The sequence below is a fragment of the Molothrus aeneus genome, chromosome Z (assembly GCF_037042795.1).
Source record: "Molothrus aeneus isolate 106 chromosome Z, BPBGC_Maene_1.0, whole genome shotgun sequence".
NCBI classification, from domain to species: domain Eukaryota; kingdom Metazoa; phylum Chordata; class Aves; order Passeriformes; family Icteridae; genus Molothrus; species Molothrus aeneus.
The window spans coordinates 18,308,083-18,335,367 of NC_089680.1; the positions used below are offsets into that span (position 1 = coordinate 18,308,083).

General features: G+C 38.3%; 1 protein-coding gene across 3 annotated transcripts in view; it reads right to left on the minus strand.

Moving 5' to 3' along the window:
- Positions 1-27,285, minus strand: part of NTRK2 (neurotrophic receptor tyrosine kinase 2) — a 197,665-nt gene that overhangs the window by 75,591 nt on the left and 94,789 nt on the right. For all 3 annotated transcript variants that reach the window (XM_066569673.1, XM_066569671.1, XM_066569672.1), the window contains one exon: positions 9,454-9,642. In XM_066569673.1, the coding sequence (XP_066425770.1) occupies positions 9,454-9,642 (189 nt within the window). The remainder of the gene's footprint in view (positions 1-9,453; positions 9,643-27,285) is intronic.

The following is a 27,285-nucleotide window of genomic DNA, read 5'->3' on the forward strand; positions in this document are numbered from 1 at the left end:
GCTACTACAACCCTCACTGCCACATGCTGCTGAGCTCAAGGACTGCCTGTCTCTCCTTTTGTCCCTCAGACATATCCCAGTAAGCAGAGGTCCCTTCAGCATCCTTAACCAAGAAAGCAGAGGGTAATGAAAGATGTTTTCACTTCTGTCCAACAAATCAAAAGAAAACTAGCTTAAGGGCAAGTGAGAAAGGGAGAGCTCTAAAAAATGATCATAAAATACATTTCAGCTGTTGATTAATGATGGAAATATGTTCCTGGGATTGTCTACTCACATAATCCTAGTTTTTATATGACTCAAAAATGCTGACCTCAGGTAGTTTACTATACAGAATATATATCTAAATTAAAATGGCATATTAATTAAACATCCTCCACTGAGAAAAAAAAATCTTATATTTTTTTCTCCAGCTGATCTCGTAGAACATGAGAAACCTATTTAAAATTTATTACCAGGCTAAGGCTGACAAAAATATTTTAAGAACATTATAGAGCATTACAGAGTACTTAATAATATTACCAACAGAGTTTTTATTATAAATAATTATTATTTTATCTCTGATAAAATTTTAAATGTCTGTTAGGTTCAACTTGTTGCTGATCTACCCTATACTTGTAAAACAGATGCAGAGAAGTCTGAGAGGAGCTGAGGAGCTCCTCACCAAAAACCTGTCAAAACCAAAAGTAGCATACTTAAACTTTATAAACCTCAGTGGCATTTTTGCTGGGAAAGGCTTCTCACAACCAGCCCTCATATTCATCTCCAGTGGGACGCAGGGGGAAAGCAGCTCCCTGGTAGAATTTAGTAGCTAGAGTACAAATGATGTAGGAAAGGGAGGGACAGTGAGCAGGTGAACTCCTGCTGGGTGTGAGCTGCCATGCAAGTCAATACTGCCCCAATCACGCACAGAATCATGAGGGAAATGCATATATTCAGAGTTCTGATGGCTCCAGGCATAACAGGCCATCCAGACCTCCTGCCTGTGGCAGAACTGCAGTCTTGCAAAGCCAACCACATGGTCCTGCAGGACACAAACTGCTAAACTTCTCTCTCTTGTCAGTCTAAAGGCACCAACAGCCTTATTTGCTGAGAGACAGCTGCTGGCGAGAGCAGTGAAGGTGTTACACACAGCTGAAAAACAACATGGTTCATCACACTGTAACTGCAATAAATACTACTCTGTCTAACCAATGCTTACTGTGGGTATCTGTATTCCTGATAATCTTCTCCCAAAATTCATCCTTAGCTGAGTTCATGCTCAGGGCAAACTGCACTTTTACACAGCATGTTTCTGAATAATGATGCAACTTGCTTGGTGATGAATTCAAGAAAATTAGAAGTAGGGTTTATGAAATACTTTTGGCTAAAAACTTATTCATTTCTAAATTTCTCATACTTAAGTATTTCTCAGATTTAAAATTTCTCATTTTATTCTTACTTCCCTGGGATGTGTGTTTCTTATTTAGCCAGAACTTTCACTAACACAAAGAAATAAATCCAAGGCCAAATCCCACTCCCATGCATAGGCTCATGACAGGGATATTTTCAGAATGGATTACCTTTTTTTTTCCCATTCAGTTTAAGTACTATCCATGCAGGTTTCTGTATATAAAATCAACACCCATAGAACCCAGTCTGCAGAGTCTTAAAAGCATAACTCAATAATTAGAATATAAATTACTATTTGTCATTTACTTGGATAGATGCTCTGGTGACAAAACATTATATGTATTTCTGATAGAGATGTATTATCAAACGACAAACTGAATGTAGCAATGCCGTGCAGACTACACTGCAGTAAAAGCACCACACTGGGTTTTTTCATTTGGAGTAATAATTCTCTCTAATTGCAATGAATATTTCAACATATGTTTAATTTCGTTTATCTTTCATATACTGTGCTCTGTGACTGAAGCCCATAGTTGGGCTTGATGTAGACAGTGTACTTCAGTGCTCTGCTGAGGAAGAGCAGTGTTCTTATCTGAAGTCTACCTGGCAAATTTAAGCAATTTAAAGCCTTAATTAAGGCTTAACCTTAATTTTGACACTGGACACTTCATTGAGAGTGCATGTTTCATACTGTCTTGAGTCATATTATGTAGTTGAAATTCATACTTTGGATCTTCTTTGCTCAGATGTCCTTGTAACATCTGCTATTTACCCTGAAGTATGTTTCATGGGCTGTTATTTCCAGGTGGTAAAACTCTTGTGCTATCCACAAAACAGAGATCAGAGTCAAAGCTGTTCTTTCTTGCAGTTGCATTTCCAGCATTTGGACTTCAGTGAAAATATTTTACTGAATAATCTGGGTGACAGAACAACATTCTGTGTGATAAAATGCAAATATTTTTCAGAGAGAATGATATCTTCCTTTTTTGATTAGACATAAATGGACTTCAAGGACAGATCAAGACTGCAACTAAAGTTGTATCCTGGAGAAAAAAAGTGATTCTGTGGGTTTACCTCAACACTAAATGACGAAATGTATAAGTTTTTCTTTCAAATTCTGAAATTTAATGAGGTAAAATCCCACACTTTTCAAGTTGAAGCCTTCTGCCTTTGGAAGAATGTTGTCCATCTGACTGGGAAACAAAAAAATGCAGGTTTATTAAGTCTCAAAATGAGCATCAGGAGTAAAAGTATCTAATTTCCCTAAAATGCCTTTATTCCCCATTACATTTTATTAGTTGGACAAAGGAAATAAGTGACCACATTCTTGGGAAAAATATCTGAGACTCAGAAGGGTATGGTCTGGGAGAAAAATCTCTTGCCCAGTTGAAAAAAAAAGACAAAGACAACTAATGGAATTACGCCACTAATATATACAACAGCCATTTCTGACATACCTGTGACTTGATGAATGAATGTAAAGACACACAATTTAAATAGTGATTGCAATCAGGGATTAAAATGCAGTCAAACTACAAATGTATTTAGTCAAAATAATAACATTTAACTTCATATATCTTTATGTCCTTATTCTGTCAGTAAAATATCTCCAGAATAAAACAAACAGTAGAATCAGGACAAGAAGTAAATATATTTTATGTACCTCCTTGTAATCTCAACCTCATCCATGCTTGTCTTTCAGCATATAAAGTTTTTGTAGTTTTCAACATCTGAGGAGTCCAAAGTGAGTGCTTTGTTAAACCTCGCAATCACAACTAACAATGAATGCTAGGAATAACAAGTTCAACTTGGACAGAAATGTTTTTCTTCCCAGTCTGGATTTCCCTAAGATTCATCAGTTTTGCTCCTCTGCATTCTAGCTGCTGAGGTCATAGTGTCTTTTATAGGAAAATGAGCTGCTTATAAATTTTCAGCTCTGCAAGCTTTGGGAGTTGATGGAAAATCCCCAGCCTCAGGGCTTAGCTGGCTGAGAAAACACTACAGCAGCCCTTTTTCTGTAGTCACTCAAATACAAAAGCCTTTCAAAAGAGATGGAAATGCCCACAGACTGTTTGTCTTGGGCAATCCTTCTTCTGTGCACAGGGACCAACTTGATTAATTTTTACCTTATAATGTTAGACAAAAATTACCCCTATTCCTCAGGACTGTAGGAAAGTGCAGGGTGACAGACACAGTCTGGAATAAACTCAAATGGAGACTACCCACTACAGGCAGTCTGTATTTTGCACATTGCTACTTTCCAAAGGACACTAACTGCACAGGATAAGCCACACCCAGAAACAGACAAATATGCTGCTCTGCATTAGAGGCCTGTCAGGTCCCTGCAGCCTGAAACTCTCTTGGTGAATTTTATTTTTGCTAGCAGCTTTCATTTCACAAGAGCATCAGTCCCTGCCTGGCAGAGAAGCTTGAGCACCCAGCAAAGAAACATGTGCTGGTGCCAGGCTCTGCTGTGGGACTCCTGGGACAAGGATGCCTGAGAAATACAGACCAGGTAATCACAGCTCCTCCTTTTGTTGCATCTACCCTGGAAATACAGACAACTACGTCTTCATACTGAATGACTCACTGATATTGATCAAAGGGTTGGGAAGAAGGTTGTCAACATGCTGCAAAATTAAGAGAAACCAGACTGCCTTGTATGGTGTCAGTGGTCAGAGCTGTGAAAAACAACAGGGTGTTGAACTACAACTAGCTGCGCCCTTCTGCAACCAGCCTGGTAGAGGAACTGCAGCTCAGTGGGCCCTCATGTCTAGCTGCTCCCCTCTTTTCTCTCTGGTGGCTGTAACAGGGCTGTCTCCCCACAGTAACAGAGAAGGGACAGCTCTGCACACTCATATGCTTCTGCTCTGTTCAAATGCTCCCAAATAATCAAAGCTGAATTTTAAAAAGAATGTAATGAATAAAACAAAAAATAATACAATATACAAAAGAACAAAAAAAAGATCCAGATTTTTTTTGCTGTTTCCTCAGGTTTCTGGGGTGTGCCTTATATTCTGAAATTTTTCATCAGATTTTTGTCATCCAAAAATGAAATCTGACATCATCACCAGAATCCAAGGCCTATGGTTTTAAAAGCAAAAGTACTATGGGAGTCATGATAAAATCATAAGAATAACTGTCCTATTTCTTTTCTCTCTCCAGATTCATTAAAAAAGGTGGACTGAAGCAGAGCACTAGCACACAAAATCTGGCTATGCATATGTTAAAAAGAAATATATTGTTAAAGAACAAGTAAAGTCAGAAAAAGATTGAAGTCACTCTTAACTAAATGGTGTAACAATCCCTAAAATGCAAAAATCCCTAAGCATAAATTGAAAAGTTCAGTGCTCAGAAGGGGATAAAAGAGGGGTGCTCTGAAAACTTCTGCCTTTAAAATTAGCACTGCATATGCAATTAGCAATTTACTCTGGAACTGGAACTATGAGCTAAATTCATTTTTTCAGATCAGCAAAATAAATAAAAATTGTTCTAGAAAAATTATTTCTGCCAATTCATAATCAGCTTCAGACTTTCCTTAATGGAAGCCAACTAGAAGCAAAATAGTTATTATCTAAACTGCGTATTCAGACTCCTACACTTGAAAGAAGAGAATCTGAAAATGCAGAAATACAGAATATACTCAAATTTCCCATATGAAAGTCACAACCCACACCATCTGAAATGCAATAGCTATTTATAAGGCCAGTCACTGAAAACATCTTGCCACTAAACCATCCATTGACTAATCAATAAGCCTGCCCAGTACAGAACGCTCTTTTCCAACACTGAAATCAATTAAATTGACAAAATTGAGTGAGTTGCAAGTACAGATTAGCTGGGAAGTGCAAACTTATGTCAGTGCAGTTATTTCTCCACTCTAGGGGGTCTGAAACCGTGAGCTTGCAAACTTCTTCATCAAAGGGCAAAATTCTAACCTTCCTTTCAGTAGCATCCAAACAAACACAGTGACTTTGTGGGGCAGGGCTGGGAGTTACTGGGGTAAGGCTCAAAGACCAGTTTGATTCTCAAAATCCCAAAACCACCTGCAAGAAATTTCTTATGCAACTCTGCCCTAAGAATCTTAGCCTGGGCACTTCCACTGACATTTTGTGACCTCTCCTGAGGTTTGGCTTTTCACATTTCTACCAACACAACCATGTCAGACTGCATGTCCACCATTAATCATGGAAATCTAGCAGTAATGGACAGAAACAATTCCAAGTGCTGGGCTGCAAGTTAAGTGATGAAGAAAGCCCATAGTTGCTCCTTGAGAAAATGGATTTGTTTCTTTGGTCCTCTTTCAACCGATGTAGCAGTCTTGGCTGATAACTTCAGCAGCTACAACTTCTGTGCAGAGGTGTAGAGGACTAGTTTTTAAAATACCATAGTATTAATTAAAATCTCAAAAATCTTAGAGTCTGTGACAACTTATAAGATTAGTAAATCTAGTAAAGGTTAGGATTTATGCTCCCAAGATATTACATTGTCCAGCTGCTTTCAGGAAACAAAAATCCTGCAAGATTTGCCATCTATGCAAGGTTCATGGACCTGATGATGTTACTTCCCTATGAAGTTATGCCTCAATTTTCAACAGCAACAACTGAACCTTGGTAATTCCCAGGCAAGAGGTTTGCAGGTGGACACACTGGCACCTGGTTTATAATGGCTTAACTGCAAAGAGCACTGTAGCATGTCCAGGCTTCTGGATCTTTCTCACCCACCTGAAATCAGAATTTTCACTATCTGACAAGAATTGATAAATGAGAAATACCTTCTGCTTTCACACAAAAAGGAGCCATGAAGTTTGGAAGGTGTCTGAAACATGTCTGTGTATGACTGTATCATTTCAAGGTGAAAATATTCATGATATTGGAGTGGCAGAGGAAGCCACTAGCCAGCATCAAGCAACAGAACATGGAATGGAAAGAAGCTCTGGGGCAGCATGTCAGACAGACACATGCTGAACAAGCTGATTAGAAATACTGGTAGTTAAGCAGCAAATATCAGCCAATCCCAACTGGAAGATGGAATCTTCTACTGTTACATCAATTAAAGGTAGAGACAAGTGTTGTGTTGAAATGAAAGAAATGCAGTCCTTCTGAGTGAGCACTGGAACTGTGTGACCACTGAAGCTGATGGGTCTTTGGTCTTCACCAGTTTGCTTTTCTCACCCTGAAGGCTGCATCTTAAGAGGAGGAAAGTGCTGTAACTTTTAACCTGAGACAGAGTCTTTAGAAGTCATCACTCTTTTGATTTAGTTATTCAGTAGTGAAAGGACCAAATTACAAGATACACTGATGGGATGTTAAATGACACTGATTGTAATCAACTTTTTAATTTCCTTTTAAACACATGCACTGCTAATTCTTCGCAATGAAGCTTGATACACTGTATTCAGAAATGGTTTTCTGTAGATAAGTCAAAATATGGCCTAATTAGGTAATAAAAAAGAAGCTTCACTTAGTATTAAGAGCAAAAGTATTCCTTCATTTCTGTGAAAACTACAACACAATCTGTATACAGTTTCATCTAGCTTGATGTCTCACCTTCTTCCACAGACCAACACACACTAAATACAAAAGTACCTTTTCCAGCATGACTGTCAGTGATTGTTGGGTTTAATGCTGGTGAACAATGGAACTCAGATCAGAGAGAAAATAAACAAAATTGTTAACTATCTTGCTGGAGATGAGAAACCATATGACATTCGGAGTTGGCATTATTCTATACAGGAACAAGGTACAAAAGTACTTAGGTTAGAGGTTTATAAATACCAGATATACACATCAGGAGGAGGTTGGCAGGTTAAGAAAGGACAAGCACAGCTCTGTAATAATAAACAACTGAGAAGGAAGGAAATATGTGACATTATATCTGGGAAGCCCATTTTTGCCCAAGACAATTTAATTACACTTTTTTTATTGGATAGATGTTCAGTGTGGTATAAGAAATCTGCCTTGGTTTATACACTGCCATAGTTTACCTGATTCTCTCTGCCAAAGCAAAACCACCACTACCACCACCACACCACCACCAAAACACAAAGACTGGGACCACAGTGGCAATGCGGCAGAATGCAGAGAATTAGCCCCTCGAACCTCCCCAGAGCACTGCAGCAAAGTCCTGAAGCATACCCTGCAAGCATTTAGGCACCAACCAAACTTCATGTACTGTGATTAATTTCCCTGACACCATGTGGGTTTCATTGCAGCACAGAAAACCAAATACAGACTTATGTATTTTTAGGATCAGGACCTACTTAACACAAGTCAGCCATGATTTAATATGTCTGTACTTAATGTGCAGTTTACTGAATGTGAGAGAATTCTGTATTTTAGTTCAGTTTGTGTTTTTCCCCAGAACAGCACGTATGTTGTTTCAACACTGATGCTGACGTTAAACACTCTGCAGTTACTGGTGTTTATTTAAAGAATTAAAAAGTTGTCTAGTGCAGCTGGGAACAGAGGTACAGTAGCCTCATGTTTAAAAGCATAGAGAGAACTAGGGATGCTGCTCATTTATGATTCTTTAGCAGCTTTTATTTTTCACAAAAATTAATGTTCTAATCAGAATGCATCTGTATAATGTTTTTCTCATGCTGATCATGTGTCACCAATTCAGTGATTTCCTTGTGATCCCACTGCATATGCTGGGTCAGCATATTCAGATTGTTATTATCTGCTGGTAGAAGAGGTAATACAGCATTTCTAGCCACAAAATAGGGCCACAGAAAAAAGCTATAGTAATAGTGAACACCAGGGATGTACAATAAAAAGGCAGAAAAAGACTTCTTGTTGCAGGACCATTCTTTGGGACCGTGTTTAGTGAAACAATTTGGATCTAAATAAGCATTAAGATTCACAAGGTAAGTCAGTAGTTCAGCATCAGTCTTTTTTTGCAGTGTCAGAAGTCATGCATGCATGCAGTCATGCACAGGTCAGAAAAGATATTTGTTACAGCATTTAGGTTTTGCAAAGTTGGAGGCAAAGGCTTCAAACCTTGACAGTAAGCCCCTATGCTATAGTTTGTGCTAGAAAGTGATATCTTTCAGGGTAGGATACAGAGAGGAAGCAGTTGCAAGCCCAGTGCTCACTAATTATACTGGGAAAGTGTAGAGTGACTTCGCAGAGAAACAATTGAAACTTCCAGTGGCGCTTCAGAACAACCTTCTCTGAAAAACTTAGAGAACTCAGTGTCCTGATGAGAAGTAGTAATCTGTGCAGTTACTATTTATCACAATGTCCTTTAGGTATTTTTTCAGTTATGTATATTAATGCTAATCACTGTTTCAAACCCCAGCATTTAATATGTTCAATTCTGAAACTATTACTGTGTTTGAAAAGTAGCATCTGAAGTAATTGATACTTTTTTTTAACTCTTCATAGTTCAATATGTTTAGCTCTTCATATTTTTTCACATTCCACTTGCAATTAACTGAACATGAAAGAATTTGTATGCAATACATATTGTCCGGCATGCAACCTTCTTCTCTTCTGCTCTACTTTTAAACATTTAAAACAATTTCTGTCTGTGGAGGTTGAGTTGTACAAGAAAATTACAAGAACTGAAGTTTTAACTCTTATGATTTTTACAACTTTACAAATACTCAGATTTGAAAGTTAGGTTATAATAATACGACATCATTATATGATCTGGTGATGTTGATATGATCAATTTAAGAGTAGTGCATATGTAACAATACTGATACTGACTTTTGCTTCAGATCCAAGATCTATTTTCTCCCAAGAATACATTCAGAGCACAGGACTGGCCAAAGACCACTGAAATCAATGGAAAGGCTACCAGTGATTTTGATGAAATATGGTGGGGGTTTGAGCATAACATTGCTCACTTCATTGCCTTGTCACAAAGGCTGAATTTGGCTTAAGACAGAGGTAAAGCAGTTCATCCCATGTACCTTTAGTAAATAGCACACATTTTAACCCCACCATTCCACTCCCAGGAATTTAGAGTATTTTGTTATGCTAGATCTATTAAGGAGCCACTACACTTGCACAGGTAAAATGAATGATTGAAACACATAGAGTTGTCTGTACTTACAGGTATCTGGCTTGAGCTGGCTGTTGGTAATTCCAAAATACTGTGGATTTTCAATGACAGGAATCTTTGTCATCCCAATGATGACTGCATCAGGACCCCCCTCAGAAGAAGAAGGAGTGTTACTGCCATTTGAGATGTGGTGGAGGGGACTGGCTGAATCGTCGTCATTGCTGATGACTGAAGAAGGACCTAGAGTTAGAAAAAAAGATTTTCTTGTAACCCAGTGTATGGTACTCTTCCCTCAGATGAGTAATTTTTTTTTTTTTTTTTTTAAGTTTTGGTCAGTTGTCCTTCATTCCTACAGTCAAAAGCTCTCTTTGTGTGCCTTGTTGACCTTACCTCAAAAATTTTGTATCTCTGGGTGCAGATGGAGAACGGTGGTTTTTGTTCATTAGGAACTGGAATCAAAACAAGTTTTTGTCCGGGTGCATTACCCATCCAGCACAGTCTGTCACTGTGCAATATCTCAAAACTTGTTAAATAATTTTGTCATTCTCAGAAATAAGCTATGGAATATGCACATTAACTTTTTTACCTTATGCCCTACTTGAAGCACACAGCAGTAACAGCACAAATCCAGGGAATGCCTGCCCTACCTGGCATTACAGCAAGACAAAAGACACAGCAAATGGGCTCATCCTGATGTGAGAAGCTGCTAATTTCTGAAAGAAACATGGGTTCAGGGCCAAAATCCAGGGGACAATTTGCATAGTTCCAGAGGTGCAGAGAAGATGCTGAGAGGAGCAGAGGAGTAAAACCTGGAGCTACTGCAGAGAGGCTCATCCTGTCCAGGGGCACATCCTACTGGCTCTCCAGTCCACATATAAATCTAGTCACCTTCCAGAAAAAAGTCTACTGTGAATGGTAATTCAGTGACAGATTTTGTTTTGTTTTCACCTCATGCTTTGTATTTTTAATGAAAGTGCCACACAGATAAAACCTTGCAAATAGATTTTAAAAAAATATCCTTCTTAGCACAGTGTCCCACTTCTGTGAACTGCAGGAGCCTTTGAACTAACAGCAAATCAGCACAGATAACATTTGAACTCTTGACATCTAACCCTGTCACTTAAATTCCACATTACTTCTTCCAGTTTTAGAAAACCAGAAGCATCATTTAGCAGCAAAAAAATTTTGCCTAATGTCCTGACTGAAGAGACAGCAGAGAATACACATATTTCACTTCATTCTCCATCCACATTAACAATAGTTTTTTGGGATGACATTCACATCTTTTAATTGTAACAATCAAAAGACTATGCTAGAAACAGATGGAAAAAATCACCCTCTGGAAGTGCCTATTCTGAAGTAGCATCCTTAGCCAACTGCATTTAGCTTTTGGGCAGCAGCAACAGCTTGAGAAAATGTCTCCCCAAAGAAGGGGGCAGAAGAGAAGATTTTGAGGACAATAAAAAGCTGTATTTACTCCAAGTCACCCAATTGCATGTTGGACTCATGTTGGACTGTTTTAAACTGGACAGAAGGAACACTGTAGAGGCAAGACGGAGGTGAGTAACCTGCCACGTAGATGGCAGCTGTGTCTGCAAGAGTGATAGGGAGTGCAGAGGAGAGACCAGCAGGACCACCAGCAGGTTCTGTATGTACATTACTGAGGACATGAGAGAAGACAAGCAAGATGCATGGCAGCAGACGTACAGCTGAAGAACCAGATGAGAAAAAGGACAGTCCCAAGCACAACAAAGAAATGGCAGCTTTAAAGAAACTCCTGTTCTGTGGCTGACTGTATCATTAACAAAATTACTTCATCATTCGGCATCAGGGCTCACAGCCATAAAACTTAAATATCCTGGCATGCGGCTATTCAACTCTATATTTTGAGACACAAGTATATTCACACCCCTGTCTAGCTTTTCTTTCTCCCCAGTTGGTTTAATAGGGCATGAGGGAAATGTTTTCATAGTTTGAAAAAGTACTTCCCCCCAGCCTGAAACACTAGAAGTAATTTTTCAAATACCTGGCACTTCACGGGAAAGTCACTGTTGACAAATGTAAGTAAAGTCTAGATCTCTGCAATTTATCAAGTGAAATACTCATACCAAGGCTGGTTTTGTCATTACTGATCACTCAGATCCCACATGATTGACTCTACTGGGAAAGATGCCAGGATAAGGAATTTCTGGTAAAAATTTCTGTAATGAAGGGTAGAGCCTAACAAATTGTGGGAATGGGCCACTCAGATGGCACAGCCAATACTTACGTTAAGTCACAACACATTTTTCAGATGCATAAGAGTTTTTTGCACAAACATTTGGAGTGCAACACATTTAAAACTGTATTCAGGTTTTTCGTAGATACCATCCTTACATCTCTAAACTTTCTGAATCTCTACTTGTTGCTCAAAAAAAGCAGGCTGTTTAATACTTTCTTGGGAAAACAAAATACTTTTACACTAATATACTTTAGAATGAGCATCAAATCCCTTCTCTCACAACAAACAGGAAATTCTCTCCACTCTGAAACTTAATAGATGCATGTCTTTAAGTCCTTTTCAGTCCTGCTGTTCTCTGCTGCACAGGAGGAGGCTCTTTTGTCATTGTTTACTTCCAACATACATGCCGTGATGGCAAGGAAAAGTGACCATTACACATTTCTAGGTGTTAAACTGGAATAATGACTAAGGAACTCAGTATAGTCATTGAATAATTTCTGCAGTACTTCAAGATCCAATTTTGTATGGTGAACTACTATTTTCAACCAGTATAAACTGCAAAGTGCTGCAGGTGAAAATAGACAATTGTTCTGTAAATCTACTCAATTAGGTTTAGTGGTAAAAGCTAGTCTTCTGAGTGCTATGAAGCAGGTTCCAAGTATATACAGCTCTCTGAGGTTGGTGAGGGAAACCTGGAAAATAAGGTGACTTTCATGTCAATTCCTGGCCGTACAAAACCATTTAAGAAAAATTCAATTCTAGGAACCTTGTTGCTACATCAGTCTGTGATCCCTCTTATTAGCAACATCTCATGCAATGGTTTTTGTGAATAGCTGTTTGCATTCAAAATCCTATTCCCTATTTGTTTGCTAATTAAGATAATTAGAACCCCTCAGATGAAATTTTTTGTGTATCAGAGGCAGATGAGTTCACATCCTTTCAAACTTCCTTTTTCCTGACCTTTTTTATCAATGTGAGCAATCTTTTACATAGAACATTTCCATGCTTGTTTATTTGTTAGACTATCTACTCATCACAAAGTTACATTTAATTGTCTGAGAGCAATAAGCCACATTACAGCTATAGACCAGCCAGCTCTGCAGCTGGCTATGATATTCAAGTAACGTAAAAGCATTTCTGGGATGCAAGATGAGACTATCACCTGTGATGACAAGAAATGAGAGCTGCCCTTTTCTGAATGGGCTCTGTGCTCAAAATGAAGGATAATTTCTTGAAGCACCTTGGAGTGTGGTTTCATCCACATGAAATGCAGTCACTGAATTACTTGCCAAAGGTAGAACAAGTATGGTAATTACACTCAGTCACCTACTACTGCCTCTGGTTTTCATAAAATCCGTTCTTGGTTTTACACCTGAAATATGAAAATTTTAGACAAAATGAAGTAGGTTGAAGTGATAAGTCATGGGTTATCAGTAGTCACTAGCTATTGCCAAGAGGTGAATCACAGTTGGCTTAAGCTTTTAAGAAGACTACAGAGACCTTCTACCAGTGTGCTGCACAGAATCTTCCCTTGATATCACTTTTAGACAATTTTTCCTAAGAAGACAAGTTGGAGCCAGACAAGAATCGGTTCTGTGCTTTGGGGAAAATGTGGGCTGTCCACCACGGAGATTAATTTATCTTCTGTTTGATATTAAGCTAAAGACTTATCCATTCTGCATCACCTAGGGTCAAGCAAAATCCCTTTTGTATACAAAAAAAAGCCCAGCAGTTCTCTAAAAAAGTTGTGACATGTAAGAAGACCAATTCTATTTGAAACTGATGAGCTATAATAAAACCAAAATGCCTCCAACAGCTGGGAGGGGAATTATCCTCAACACATAATATGGGGACAGGCAGAAACAGCAAACTTCACTTACTGTACATCCCAAGGAGGGCTGTGCTATCCTTCAAACAGTGTATGTCTGCACTGTACTTTACCTTGGTGGTGACAGAACAATTGAATTTCCCTAGGTTAAGAAATAAAATTTAATTCTATTATTTTCAAGGTGTACTGCTATTTTTGAACAGGCAAAGGAGATTCATTATTAATACATACAGCCTTTCATGACAGGAAAAGCTAAGAAAATTGGGATTGTGCAGCCTGCAAAAGAGAAGGCTTCAGGGTGACTTCATTGCATCCTTCCAGCTCCAGAAGAGAGCCTATAGGAAAGATGAAGCAAAACCATTTACAAGAGCATGCAGTGATAGGACAAGGGGCAATGGCTTCAAACTGAAAGACAGTAGGATTAAATTAGATATTAGGAAGAAATTCTCTGCTGTGAGGGTGGTGAGGCACTGGAAAAGGTTGCCCAGAGCCATTCTGTGACTCTATATACTCCTATCACCATCAGAGTTAATGCAATTTTAACATTCATGCTACACTGCTATTTGTTGGAGCTGCTTTTGCACGACACATTTCTGTGCAACACACATCATTCCAATTGTCCCTGAAGTCACTACTAATGGCTCAGGCACACTGGAAGACAATAGGGGTAACAAAATACCACAAACCCGCCTCGATTTTAGCTTTGTGGTTGGAGTTGTGCATTTGCAAGGATGCATACACTTACTCAACTGTTAGGAAGCAGGTCATGTAAAAAGCAGCATTTATAGAGACAATTTTGTGCTGGGACGCCTTAATAAAAATTGTTCCTTCCATGAAAAATTATGTTGATTCTTAGGATGGTTTCTCAGTGGACCTTGCACTAGCATTGGCTCTCGGCTCCCCTGGGAACAGGGGTCAGTCTGTGCCAAGACAGGGTAACAGCACACTGTCAAGTTAAAAGCACAACAGTGAATGCATGTCACATCACTCAGCACCTCTGCTAAATTCCAAGGCTATACTGAATCTTCTCCTTTTTTTCCTTTTGGGAGGGATGTATTTTTTCACTAGTTAAATACACTGTTCTGAAGAGCAATTACACAAGATTTCATGTCCTGTGAGATTCCCATATTTGCTGTAGATTTTTATATTTTCTGCCTGATTGAAATGAAAGTATTAGGCTTCAGCAAGAGCAGATATTCAATTTTTCCTCTTATCAAAGCAAGAGCCAACTTTCTCAGCAGAAGAGGCACCTTTTCAGCTTTACTCTAAAAATTCTGATCTTATCTTTTACTCCCTCTGGAAGCCAAGTAATCAATCACAGCTTGGCACACTTTTTTTCTGACTAAGGTGCTAAGTTTTACTTCAAATATTCCTTTGTATTCCCATGTTCAGAAACTGTGGTACCAAACGTGGTACCAATACTGTTAGAGTGGACAAGAAAGCCAGCACAATAGAAAGAAATGCAATTATAGAAAAAATATTTTATACTATTGGTCTCTTAAACTGCAGTATTTTATATAGGAGGAATTGGATTAAAAGATGTAAATAGAACTCAAGGAATAAACCCAAAACCAAAGCAACTAACCAACCAACCAATCAACAAACCAACCAACCAACCAATCAACCAACCAACCAGCCAACCAACCAACCAACCAACCAACCAACCAACCAAAAGAAGACTGAATATGCTTCCAAAGAGTAACAAGTTAAGTCTTGCTTTGCTTGGTGGAGACCTTCAAAGCGAAGTCAGATTGTTCTGCCAATCTAGAGTGGACTTACTAAAACTATGGTTTTGCTTTGCAGTTGCCAATGTTTGTAATGATGGAAAGCTCAAGGCAAGGCACTTCCATGTTTTGTCAGCAGTTCAGCTATTTGGAGCAATAGCACATCTTGCCTCTACCCACCTTCTAATTGACCTTTCCCATCTCATATCCCCATCCCTGCCAGCTACCCAGACAGCAACCATTAGTCTGAGTCTTTGTGTAGCCATCTCTACAGTCACTGTCACATGCAGTTGGAAAATGAGTAGTAGGGGGTTAATCCTCCTTTGTTGTGGTGAAGAAAAATAAGATCACCCTAAAAAGCATTATACCTGATTCCATCCTGCTAAATCATATTGCTCTTCACAGATCAAAGAGTGCAGGTCCTTCTACCGTGGAACAGTACACTGAGCCAAAACCCACACTGTTACACATTAAGTCTGTGACTCAGAAAACTGAGACTTGCCAGGCTTTAGTGTTTAAAGGATAAACAATTTCACATCTTCTGACAGGTATCATCAATCTATTTAACTGATTTACACCCACCAGTGCTTGTTTAAGCTTGTACTCTGTTGCTTCTTGACATATGAGATGAGAAAAACCTTTTGACACTGCCCAAGAAGTTCAGTTCCCATCCAAGATGATGCTCCCAGGAAGTCAGGAGAACCCAAACAGAGCACTGGAGAACATCCTCACATCCAGCAGACAAATACCTCTGTTCCCCACCAGCATGCGCTTCTAACATTTTCTGAATAAAAAAAGTAAGTAGGCTTCTTCAAGGTGACTCAAAGGAGAGTGGAAAATCAGGGTTTAAACTCGGGAAGCAATCCCTAGGAATCTGTTCACTTACAACAATTGCAAAACAAATTGGAGAAATCAGTTTGAAAATCATGATGAAATTAGACCAATTCAATGATGAATTGTTTTGTTTGGATGATCAAGACAAAAGGTATTTTGCCTTTGTTGTCACGTGAAAAATCAATGTTTAACTTTTTCTCATTTGTTGCAGCTTCAGAAGAAGCCTAATTTGTTTTTTTGTCACTGGACCAGTTTCATACAGAGCAAATTATCTACATTTTTGGATTGTCTTCATTCCCACATGGAAAAATTTAAGTAATGCATACCTTTGAGTCTAATGAAATAACAGGTATGTTATTTAGCTTTACAGTACCAATTTCCAGTGTTGCTAAGTGTCAAGATGCCTTTTCCCTAAAACACACATTCGTCTTGCAGGAAAACTTATTTCAATGCCTCACTCCTCTACAGAGGAACAAACACACATTCTGGGTAATTTCCATTGACATGACTATGCACAGATTTTAGCCATTCAATATTTCATCAGGGCTCTTTGTTCTGGCTTTGAATCTAAGAGCTACAGCTGCATATTTGTTTGCTTGGGTTTTATTCTGGTGCGTGACTGTGAAAGAATCCCAGTCAGTTCCTTTCAGCTGCCTTTCTCCTCACAACCTCCTCTATACTCCCCTGTATCCATGCATTCCTGCATCCCCTCACACACAAGCTTAGAGCAATTGTTTCTGCAAGGGACGACTCCCAAGGATAGCCTAGGGGACCCCTTCATAATGCAAGCAACTCCCAAAAGTCAAGCAACCTACAGGGGGCTGGGATAAAGACACTGGTGTCTTGGTCTGGGGCAGGCTGGCAAGACAGTTCACCCAAGATACCTCCTTTGCAGCACTGCAAAGCCCTGTAAAAAAAAGAATGAGGTGTCTAATACATACTTTGTCTGGAGAGGATGAAAGGCTCCTAACCCCTCTGCCCTGGTTTCAGTCCAGGGCCAGCTCTCCCCAGGGATGTTATCAGCAAAACCTCAACCTGCATCACAAAGGTTGCTGATTTCTTTTTCCCTTTCAGCCAGAAAGAAAGGCATTTGTGAAACAGATCTAACAACTGCAATCTGGCATGCATTGTCACATTCTTATGCACCATAACCAATAAATCCACATAGATCATCTGTGATGAGGTATGCACTACTATTATTTTTGATTTGGAGGCAACAGGAAGAGCACTTTGGCACTGAATTACCCAGCACTGAAGGTGGGATCTCTGTCAAAGTCATGACCAGGACCTGGGAGGAATTGGCAGCCCCAGCTGTCAAACCACAGAGCCCTTTGGGACTCATAGCCCTCCTTGGATATAGGATGAATGGTGGCTGTACAGTTGTTCACTGCTTTGATGACACATTTTCAGTATCTGCAGCTCAGCTGATGTGCCTTCTTATGAAGAACAAGGAATTTATGGCCTCCCATTATTGGTAGTCAAATGAAAGACAGACCTAAGAAAAAAACCTACCTGGGATGTGGGATATTAATCAATATTAATACATGAGCCAGAGAATTAAAGAAAGAACACAGAAAATGTGAAAGAATTTAAGAAAAAATGATTTATCATTTTTTAATATAGATCATCAGTACTATCCATTATAGTCACCTGCAGGCTTGGATATCTTGGAAGCATGGGTAAAATTACTATCCTTCAAAAATGCTACAGTAAAAAATCACCACAATAATAAAAAAGATCAACTAGAATGTACTTGCTGGCATCAAGCAAAAAAATAATAATTCACCTGAAATTAAATCCTTGTTGCCTTTCATTTAATTTCATTTAAGAACTATTTAATTAAAAACTGCTTCCTTACAGACTTCTCATAAATAATCTGAGTGTTCCCACTCCTAAGACTGGGAATGAGGTTCTCTGTTGTCTAGAGGATAAATACAAAGTGTACAGAAGCAATAAAAATTTCCCCATGCTGTGTTTGCTGTCAGAGAAGAACAAAGATATTTGGAGTAGTTAAGTTGAATAATTTTCCAAATTCAGTTCAACAGAGTTAGATGATAAGGCAGATAAGCTAGATTGAGGAGAAAAGCTTCCTGATTTTGAATTGTATTTGATTGTGTGGGTTTTTTTAAGGGGAAAAAAAAAAGCTGACACTATATAAATGTTTTTAAGCCTCAATGATTATTTCCTTGAAGCAGAGAGATAATCTCTACAGGCCTCTTCTATTCAAGCATATCAAATGAAAAAACAATACAGAAAAATCTAGAAATACTCAGAGACGATGAAAAACTGAAGAATTGGGATTTATCGTCTGAGGAGGTACACAAGGGTAGCCTTCCAATGAATGGTTACAATTTTTATTGCATGTCTTTGACAAACAGGAACTAAAAGTTCCATGACAAAAGTGCATTAAAAAAGACTGTGGTAAAAACTTTAGAATAGGTCCCCAGGAACACATCCTCGGGAACTTTGGAACAGATCTTGCTTCCATGAGCACTGGAATTGCTCATAGAAGACTCAGAAATCTCCACTTTTGGAGTTCTTGAAGCTGCATGAGAAAAAATGTCTCTTGGGAAAGATGCAGGTATAGTTGATACAGATTTAGGCTAGGGAAGGATCTCCCAGGGGTTCCTTCATCCCTAAACTTCCATAATGATAAAAAGATAGATCATGAGTGATCTGATAGGAAACACCTTCGGTCTTCAAATGTTGATTTATGTCTATTCAGAACTGAAGGAAGCCCAGAGCTCAACAAATACACATCATAGCTCAATGAAATATTTCCATACATTAGAAGTTCACTTTTCCAGCCTACAGAATGAAGACAGGTTTAGTCTGGTGAGAAGAACACTGGTGCTCTACTACACAGTGGGTTATTCTACCAGAACACACATTGTTTAATAGCATTTTTACATACAATTCATTCAGTGGGAAATTTCCCTTTATTTCTTCAAAAATGTTAATCAGTGGAAGTGTTAATTACATGACATAGTAACACAAAGTCTTGTATAATTTCTTACTTTCTGTCAGTGCAAGACTATTACAGGCCCCCAACATTTGCATGGGTTATAAAATCAACTCTACAGTGAAATATACCTCTGAATTTGTCCCAACAAGCATTCTAGAATAACAGCTTCCAAATATTTTTTGATTTACCACCCGACTAGCTAACCTTAAACCTGACAAGCTACAAAGAAGCAAAACTACATCAACCCAAACATCATGTTCAAATTGTAAACAACATCTGCAGGAATCTGGTATTTATGTTCACTAAGCTCTCACTGAGATGATCTTACAGCTCATCTAGAGCTATTTTGAAGCTGCACTGACATGGACTGCCTCCTCTTCGTCTCCAAACACTTCTCATCCTGGAAAACACGTTTTAAAAATGAAATACAAAGGCCTACATACACATGAAGAGGGCATGGGAACGTGGTGAACTAACACTGTCCCATATATTCCCCGTCAAGAAGTTTGCTTTCACCTTAGGTGAACAGGCTTCGGGTGCTAATGGCCCCAATTTTGCACGTATTTCAAAGGCAGTAGCTGGCCTTTGGAAGAGGGCTGCTGGAAGGGCAGAAGACTTTGGCACAGAATACAAGCTGTACAAAACTAGCCCTCAGTGAGCACAGAGGAAGACAGAGCTAACTTTCCTTCCAAAACATTAACACCTGACATTTTATTCCAATTTATGTTAGATTACTTAGCACTGGTGAAACTGATTCCTTTTGTGTCTGCACAACAGCAGCCATTTCTTTACAGAACCTGTCCACCTGTCCTCAAAGCACTCAGCAATATACATATCCCAGGCCTTTAAACAGATCAGAGGGCATGCTCAGGAAACCTTGATGGTCACAAAGAGACTGGCCATTATCTTCTGTGAAGTTTTTTGGTGCTCAGATATCATGTGTCATGAAAAATACTCATGATATCCAGGTGAAGTATTTGGAACAGTCTTACCAGCAGACCCACTCTAGCACTTCTCCTGTGCACCTCTAAGAAATCCTAAGGAAAAGAAAACCAGCCATTTCCATTGTTATAGATTTCTGGACTATGCTCGATTAGATCTTTTGGACAGTATTTAAAGAACAGTTCACCTTTGAAGCTGGTAGGAAACATAACAGTCTGTTTGGAGGAATATTCCAGCCAAAACATCTTCAGATCAAAGATGCAGAATTGCCTTCCAACACCATCCTTCTTTCCCAAAGCATAATTCCTAAGGCAGTGAAGTTTTAGATTCTCAAAAATCCTTTTCTAATGCAGATCTAAAAATTACTACAGTGGAGCAAATGACACTCATATATAAAAAGGAAACATGTCAAACTTCTGTTCCAGCAGCATCACTCACAAGCTATAGGATTAGCTGCACAAATTCACTGTCTTGCCTCTACATGATAAACCTCTACTGCCATTTACAGACACCTCCTCCTCCTCCCTGCCACATGACGCCTCATCTGCTGGAGATTCCTCCTGTTACCTCTCTCCTGCCAGCTTTCCTTGAAATTGCTGCTATGAGAAGCAGGAAAATGCCACATACTCAAACCTATTTGCAACATACCAGCTAGATCAGCCATCCCAAAAGTGGCCACACCACAAACTCTGGCAGTTTTGCTACAGTGGATTTGGAAAAGGATGCATTAATTCTGAAATTGGTCAGGACATAACAATGAGGTTTTGCTAAAAATTGGGAGTATCTCTACTTCCATTCTTCAAGGCTCTGAACAAAAAAATGCAGTTTCTCTTCATCCAGGATTTTTACCAATTAATTTTTATAAATTAATTCTGCTTCTTCTTCTTCTGAGTATTTTTTATATATCCATTAGCATTTTCCTGATGGGTCTCCTCTGCTTATTTACTCACTTCCTCCTTTATAAAGAGTTTCACTTATCACACTTAACTGAGTCTCTCTTGACCACCTGTCTCATCTATCCTCACTTTTTCCAACAACAACATGGCATCCTGTGGTGTTGTCATTTTTATGTGAGGATTAAATAGCATTAGTACTTGTGAAATTCAAGTATTCTAGAATGACATTCATTTTTTTCAGTCTAGTTCCCTCTTTTATCAAAAATTCAGTCATGGCTGTTTCTTAGCAACAGATTTATCAGAACAGATTTGCATAAAAATCAAATAGTCTCAAAAAGAAACTGCTAAAGAACAGCCTTATTCCTGACCACCATTAAAAGCAAATACTATAAAGCAGAAGAAAATGGTTTTGTAATTCCACAAAAAATCTAATGAACACATGTATGATATTGGCACCAATTGAAGTACATGACCTTATAAACTTTTCTAACTAATGTATCTCTGAAATGATCTGCAAAAATCATCTTCTCATCTTCAGAGATCAACAGACAAAAAAAAAAACCAAAACCAGAAGCACAAACCATGCACAGCGACAATCCTCTATTGCACTGGACTAGATTAAAAATTGGCATCTGCAATGGTCACACACAAAATGGTCTCAATGGACCAAGCTGCAAAAGGCAGACATGTGTGTGAAAAATGCCCACAATCAATTCAACCACAGTAGTACTAGGTAACCAATAATTGGACTTCAGTGCAGGAGCATAATTGGTATTTCTTCATTCTCTAGTCACCAGAGATCTATACCTTATCTATCTATCTATCTATCTATCTATCTATCTATCTATCTATCTATCTATCATCTATCTATCTATCTATCTATCTATCTACCTAATCACCACATTTATACCATATTTCTTTAGAAAGAATTCATTTTCCCCCAAAGATTTTTCTACACCTTACTTCTCTTTGCCAGATGAGGTTTTCCTTTTTTTTTCCTTTTAAAATCCAATATAATATGCTAAACTATGCTAAACTCCAACTAGCTAGTTCATCACAAATGTAAGAAAAGCAAATTCAGAGATAGGGTGAAAGAGTCAAACCAAACACAAAGCATTAGGTCCTTTGAACAGATAAAGTGGAATAGCAAAACCAAGAGTCTAATTCCCTTCCTCTTAATATCAGCCAGGAGTAAGTTATTATATTGATAATGGTTTAAAATTCCTATGAATGACAGTGAAATTAGGACTGCTGTCTTTTTATTAAGAATGATGACAACCTTTTTGGCAAATGCAGTCTTCTCCTGCTGTGGCACTTAGTTGTGGCACTTAGTTATGTCACTGAAAGGTAGCATCTATAACATATGGCTGCACATGAATTATGTTAGGAATGGGTTAAAGTAATTCATCTGTATTATTCCCACAAGACAATGCCAGAAAGGTAATTGCCCATATTTGTACTACTACATTATAGAGAATGTCAGTTTTATGTCTTCCTAATGGTTAACTGAAAATCTATAATATCCATTTCTGTTCCTTGCTGAAATATTAATGTAGGACCAAAACCTGAAATTCCAACTCTGGTCATGCTCAGACAAAACTCCCACTGAAGCCAGTGGGAGTATTGCCAGGGAGAGGATTAAAGACAGTGAGATTTGCTGCATGCTACCAGACATGTATAAGCTACAGAGCTAGATTTTATTTATGATGCTTCTGGGACTATTAAAATTAGGAAGATACTGGTCTTTCACCTTTCAGTCAGGCAGTCATGTGTGCTTGCAGGGAAGGGAAAAATGTAAGGCAAACAAGCCATCTTGCTGGAGGGTGCTTAATGGCAGGCTGGAAGCCAGAAGTTAATCCCTCCTGCAGTGCAGGATCCCTTCCCTTCTCCTCTACAAGGCCCAAAAAGAGGCAGGAAATAGCAAGGCAGCAAGCCTGGATCCCTCGCAAACAGCACTAGCTGCATGGAGTGCAGCAAGCTCATCATTACAAAAAAAATACTGGAGCCATCCACAAAATTCATGCCATTCCAGCACCTGAAGCATGCCTTGGCACATGACCTTTTGGGAGGCTTTAAGCTGGGCCCTGTGCCACAGAGATAAAACAACTCTAAAGGCAGATGGCAGGAAGTAGTCAAGACATAACAGCATCACTGAGCTCCTGCCAGGGCAGGTGGACAACAGCAGCAACCAGAGGAACCTGCTGCCCTCTCGGTGGGTTCCTGGCTCTGCAGGGAGGGGATGCTGCTTTATTGGGGTTCTCAGGTTTTACCGGCCTCCACTGGGTCGTCTTAACTTAAATGGATACAGAAACTCTTTTTTAAAAAGTACGTCTTTTGTCAACTGCACACTTGGATGGTTCTGTTTGTCAGTAGTTTCCAGAGGCATTAGAATCTGATATGTTAAAAGAGCTACAACTTTTCTTCATTTACCAACCAATTTCTCCATATTTTCATGATGCGGCAGCAGTGCCCAAGGAACAAAGATATGACAACCTGAAACAGCTAAGTTATCTAACCAATCTGCAAAAATTAAGGAAAAAGTAAGTCCTGCTCTATGCACTCATTTCAATTTTTATGTGAAAAACAACCCCCATGCCATTATAGATTAATTTTTTTAATGGAATCTCATTTTTAAGAGCATGATTACAACAAGTAATAATCCATAACTGCAGTGATGACAAAAATCTCAGATGAATAAACATCCCTGATTTGTTTTATAGTGAAATACAGTGTTGTGATTTACCCAGGGTCAGAACCAGGGTTCTAGTGTAACCAAAAATGAAACCACAGACCCTTTATGTCCTGTAACATCTAGGTGGAAAACCTCATGAATGCAGAGTGAGACTTATATTAATACTCCGTATTAAAAAATTATATCTCATAGTAGCCTGATTAATGGCACCTGAAACAAAATCTGCAAGTTTCCACAAGGGAGAGAAAAGGTTTTCAAAATTTCTACTCCCCTCTTTGAGACAATGAAACTCTTTGATTTGGTTGATCACAGGGTAACTCAGTCTCTCTGCTACCTATCTTCAACCTTTCTTTTTCGTCTGCCAAAGGTTGCCCTTTCCTGGCATGAGTAGCTGTCCCCTGGCAATTACTGATCAAACTGCTATCATGTGGGCCATCTACCTATCACTAGTGGTTTCAGCTCTCACCGTGTTCAGACCAGAACTCAGGAGCAGAAAATGTTAGAGCCTTGTAGTTAGGGACCACTGATTCCAGAGGCTATACCATCACCTCCTAATGACAGGTAACAACTTCACCTGGGCACCGGGATAGTTGAGTTCAACAGCAACAGGATATATACACATATACTTTTGGATTTCATCAAAGTGTGAAGTTGCAGCAAGCAATGGAAACTTGGTGTCTTCATTAGAAAGAAAAAGCATGATGATAAATCTTTGCCTTTCTCTTGAAAAGGCATGCGGCTCTTCACACTTTTTTTGAGACATTGATAAAACGTGATAAAGTGTGTTTCTTTACCTGGAAAGAGACTTTGCCAACTCCCAAGGGAAAAACAATGCCGACATATGGGAAAAAGTAACTTGTTTTACCACACAGAAAGCAGAAGGCTTGTCTTAGCATGTTCTGCTTCAAAAACTGTACTTCAAATGCCTTGAGAAAGGAAATGCTCAGGCAAATCACAGTAACTTACCTGATTTTGATTCATACTCCCATAAGGAAACAAATGCAGAGTTGATTATTTGGGTTGTATTTTAAAAACATTTAATGTATTTAAAAATTATACACCTGAGCAACTAGTAATAACACAGTTATGTGCAGACACCTTCACAAATGCTATGAGAGACTGAGATATCTATCAATGGGCTACTTGGTACCCAGAAGACAGATTTCACCAAACCTGGCAGACAGTTACATTACAGCATACAAGTAGTATCTCAGATAACAAAAAAATTACTTTTGGCTCATAGAAGATAAAACTAAGTGAGAAATTGACTTCTTAGATTATTTAGTCCCCTGACATTAATGGGAAAAGTCAATGAGCAGGTCTTCCCAGGAGGAAGCCAACACTGATATTCTTTCATAATTTTGACGTCTGTCTCGTATTTACAGCAAGACACAGAGTTTTGAATCTGAATGAAAAAGGGAGTATTACATAAACATTATCTTTTAAAAAGCAAAAACTTAACAAGATTTCACATTTTGTTCTAATTCTATTAGTTAATCTCTAAGGTACGTGGAGTCCTCCGCTTTTTCCTAGGATTCTTAAGACATCTAATATCTGTGAAGAAACTTTTTATGACCATGCAATGATTACAAAATGTACCAGGAATCTCTGATATGGCTAGCCCTATTGACCTTCTCTCTAAGACACTTGGGGATGAAAAGTGTGAGCTAATTTATAAGCTCTGACCTCAGCATCGTGCTAGCTCTCATAAGGAAACATTAAAATTGATTTCATGGCATCTTTAGAAAAAGAAAGGGAGATTCTGGCTTAGGCAGTGGGGTCTATGCTGGTATGTCTACTGGAATAAAGACATCATAAATTCTCAGCACAAGTTGAGAAAAAAATGAAAGAAACCTTACCCAGCCCTCAAACAAAGGTTTATATGAACCTGTGTTCTTGGATCTCGTTCCCTGAGGCAGGGATGACGCATCCATTCCTGAGGCATCATATACTTCAATGATGTTGACACTGAAATTTTGCTAAAACCCTTCAAGGGGAAAACATGGTGACTTTTCAGTAGAACACAATAGTCATCAAGAAACTCCACAGCCAATTGTCCATCTGGACTTTCATCACCTTCTGCTCTCTAAATTCTAGTATGCAACATGAGCTATAAGGAGTTGTTAAGGAACAGCAGTTGGTGGTTGTGGTGGTGCATCCCTCCCTCCCCTAGGCCACATTATCACTGATGTGTGGTTCCCAACACACACTTGCATAATTTTGTTCTGCACATCCGCTATCTTGGGAAGGTGTTGTGGCTAGAATAGCCAGTTAAAATACTTTCCTCCTTCTGAACATGTAAATAGCACAGCATTTTTAAGTGGCAGGTATAAAAGGTACTGTCACATTCATATTCTAACTTATCATGAGATACTATTTGGGATTTTACTAATTATAGTCACAATGTATTAAGGAAATAGATCTTAAGTTTGCTGCAACAACAACAGAAGATGCAATAATGGCATCAGAAAATGGCATATATAAATAAAATATGAATTTGAAAACTACAGTAGAAAAACATAAATAAAACAAACAGGGAGTCTTTAAATTAAAATTTTAAATTACCAGAGCAAGAGCTTAAAATAATTTTTCATTTGTATTTCAAACGCACCTTTCTATTTTCTTTAATCACACTTATTCACTTATTTTAGAAACTGTAGAGTGTATTTTCTTTTAACAGGTAAAAACACATTGCCAAAAGTTCTTTCAGTGTAATTGAAAGACAATATATATGTATCATCAAACAGTATTTTGTGACTTTTTGCAACCTTCTCATGAAACTGCAATACACAAAGAACTGCTTATTATGTGCTCTATATTTTTACTTTAGAGCCTGGTTACTAAAATAATAAAGGAAGAAACATGAATTACTCAAAAGTGATCTTTGAATTTGTTTTAGTTGTAAAATAGTAACAGAATTACAAACTAACCTATGAAATTAACTTTTTATTCTTGAAGTATTTTAATGATAAAAGTAGATGGAAGTTACAGTATCTCAAGACACAAATATCCAATACACGTTTTGTCTTCTTTTCTCATTTAAAAGAATAAAATCAAGACTTCCACAACAATACTTTCAAGTTGCAATTCACGTTCATTAAAAAGAAACCCTTGTTTGCAGTTTTACACTAATTTGGATTATCAAGAATATTAAGACTTTTTTATTTCTTACAGTGTTCCTAATTCCTTTACAGACTTCCTCATTTCCCAGGCAGTGTAATAGGCTATTTTCACTTTTGCCTTTATTCAGAACTTCATTTTTGATTCTTCTCACTAGGTAATAACTTCTTGGTCTACTGAGTCTGAAAACTTTCTATAACAATATTTCAATAGCAAGTTTGTTATTACTACACCAAAAAATATCAAACATGTCACAATCTCAGCATGTTCTTCTACTTGGCATGTTAGAGAATCTAACAATTTATACTGTTTGCATACTTTCTGCAAAATAATTGTATCTACCAGCTTAATCAACATCAGAATTTACCTCTAATAGTCATCTTATTGAAAGCTCCTCCTAGAAAAAGAATGGACCTTTATATTGAGGCTATTTCTCCTAGACACTGAGGATACAGCAAATTAGTTCCAAAAGCATATTTTACATGGATGATGATAAAAAAGCATATGTCTAAAGTACACTGCAGGACATCACAATTGTTCAAATAGGTGAAAAATTTCAAAATTGCCTGTGGGTATAGAAAGCCAACTTGGTACAATACTTAGAGATCTGGTAAGACCCCAGAGGAGAAAAACATGACAAAACATTTTAGAAGCAAGAAAA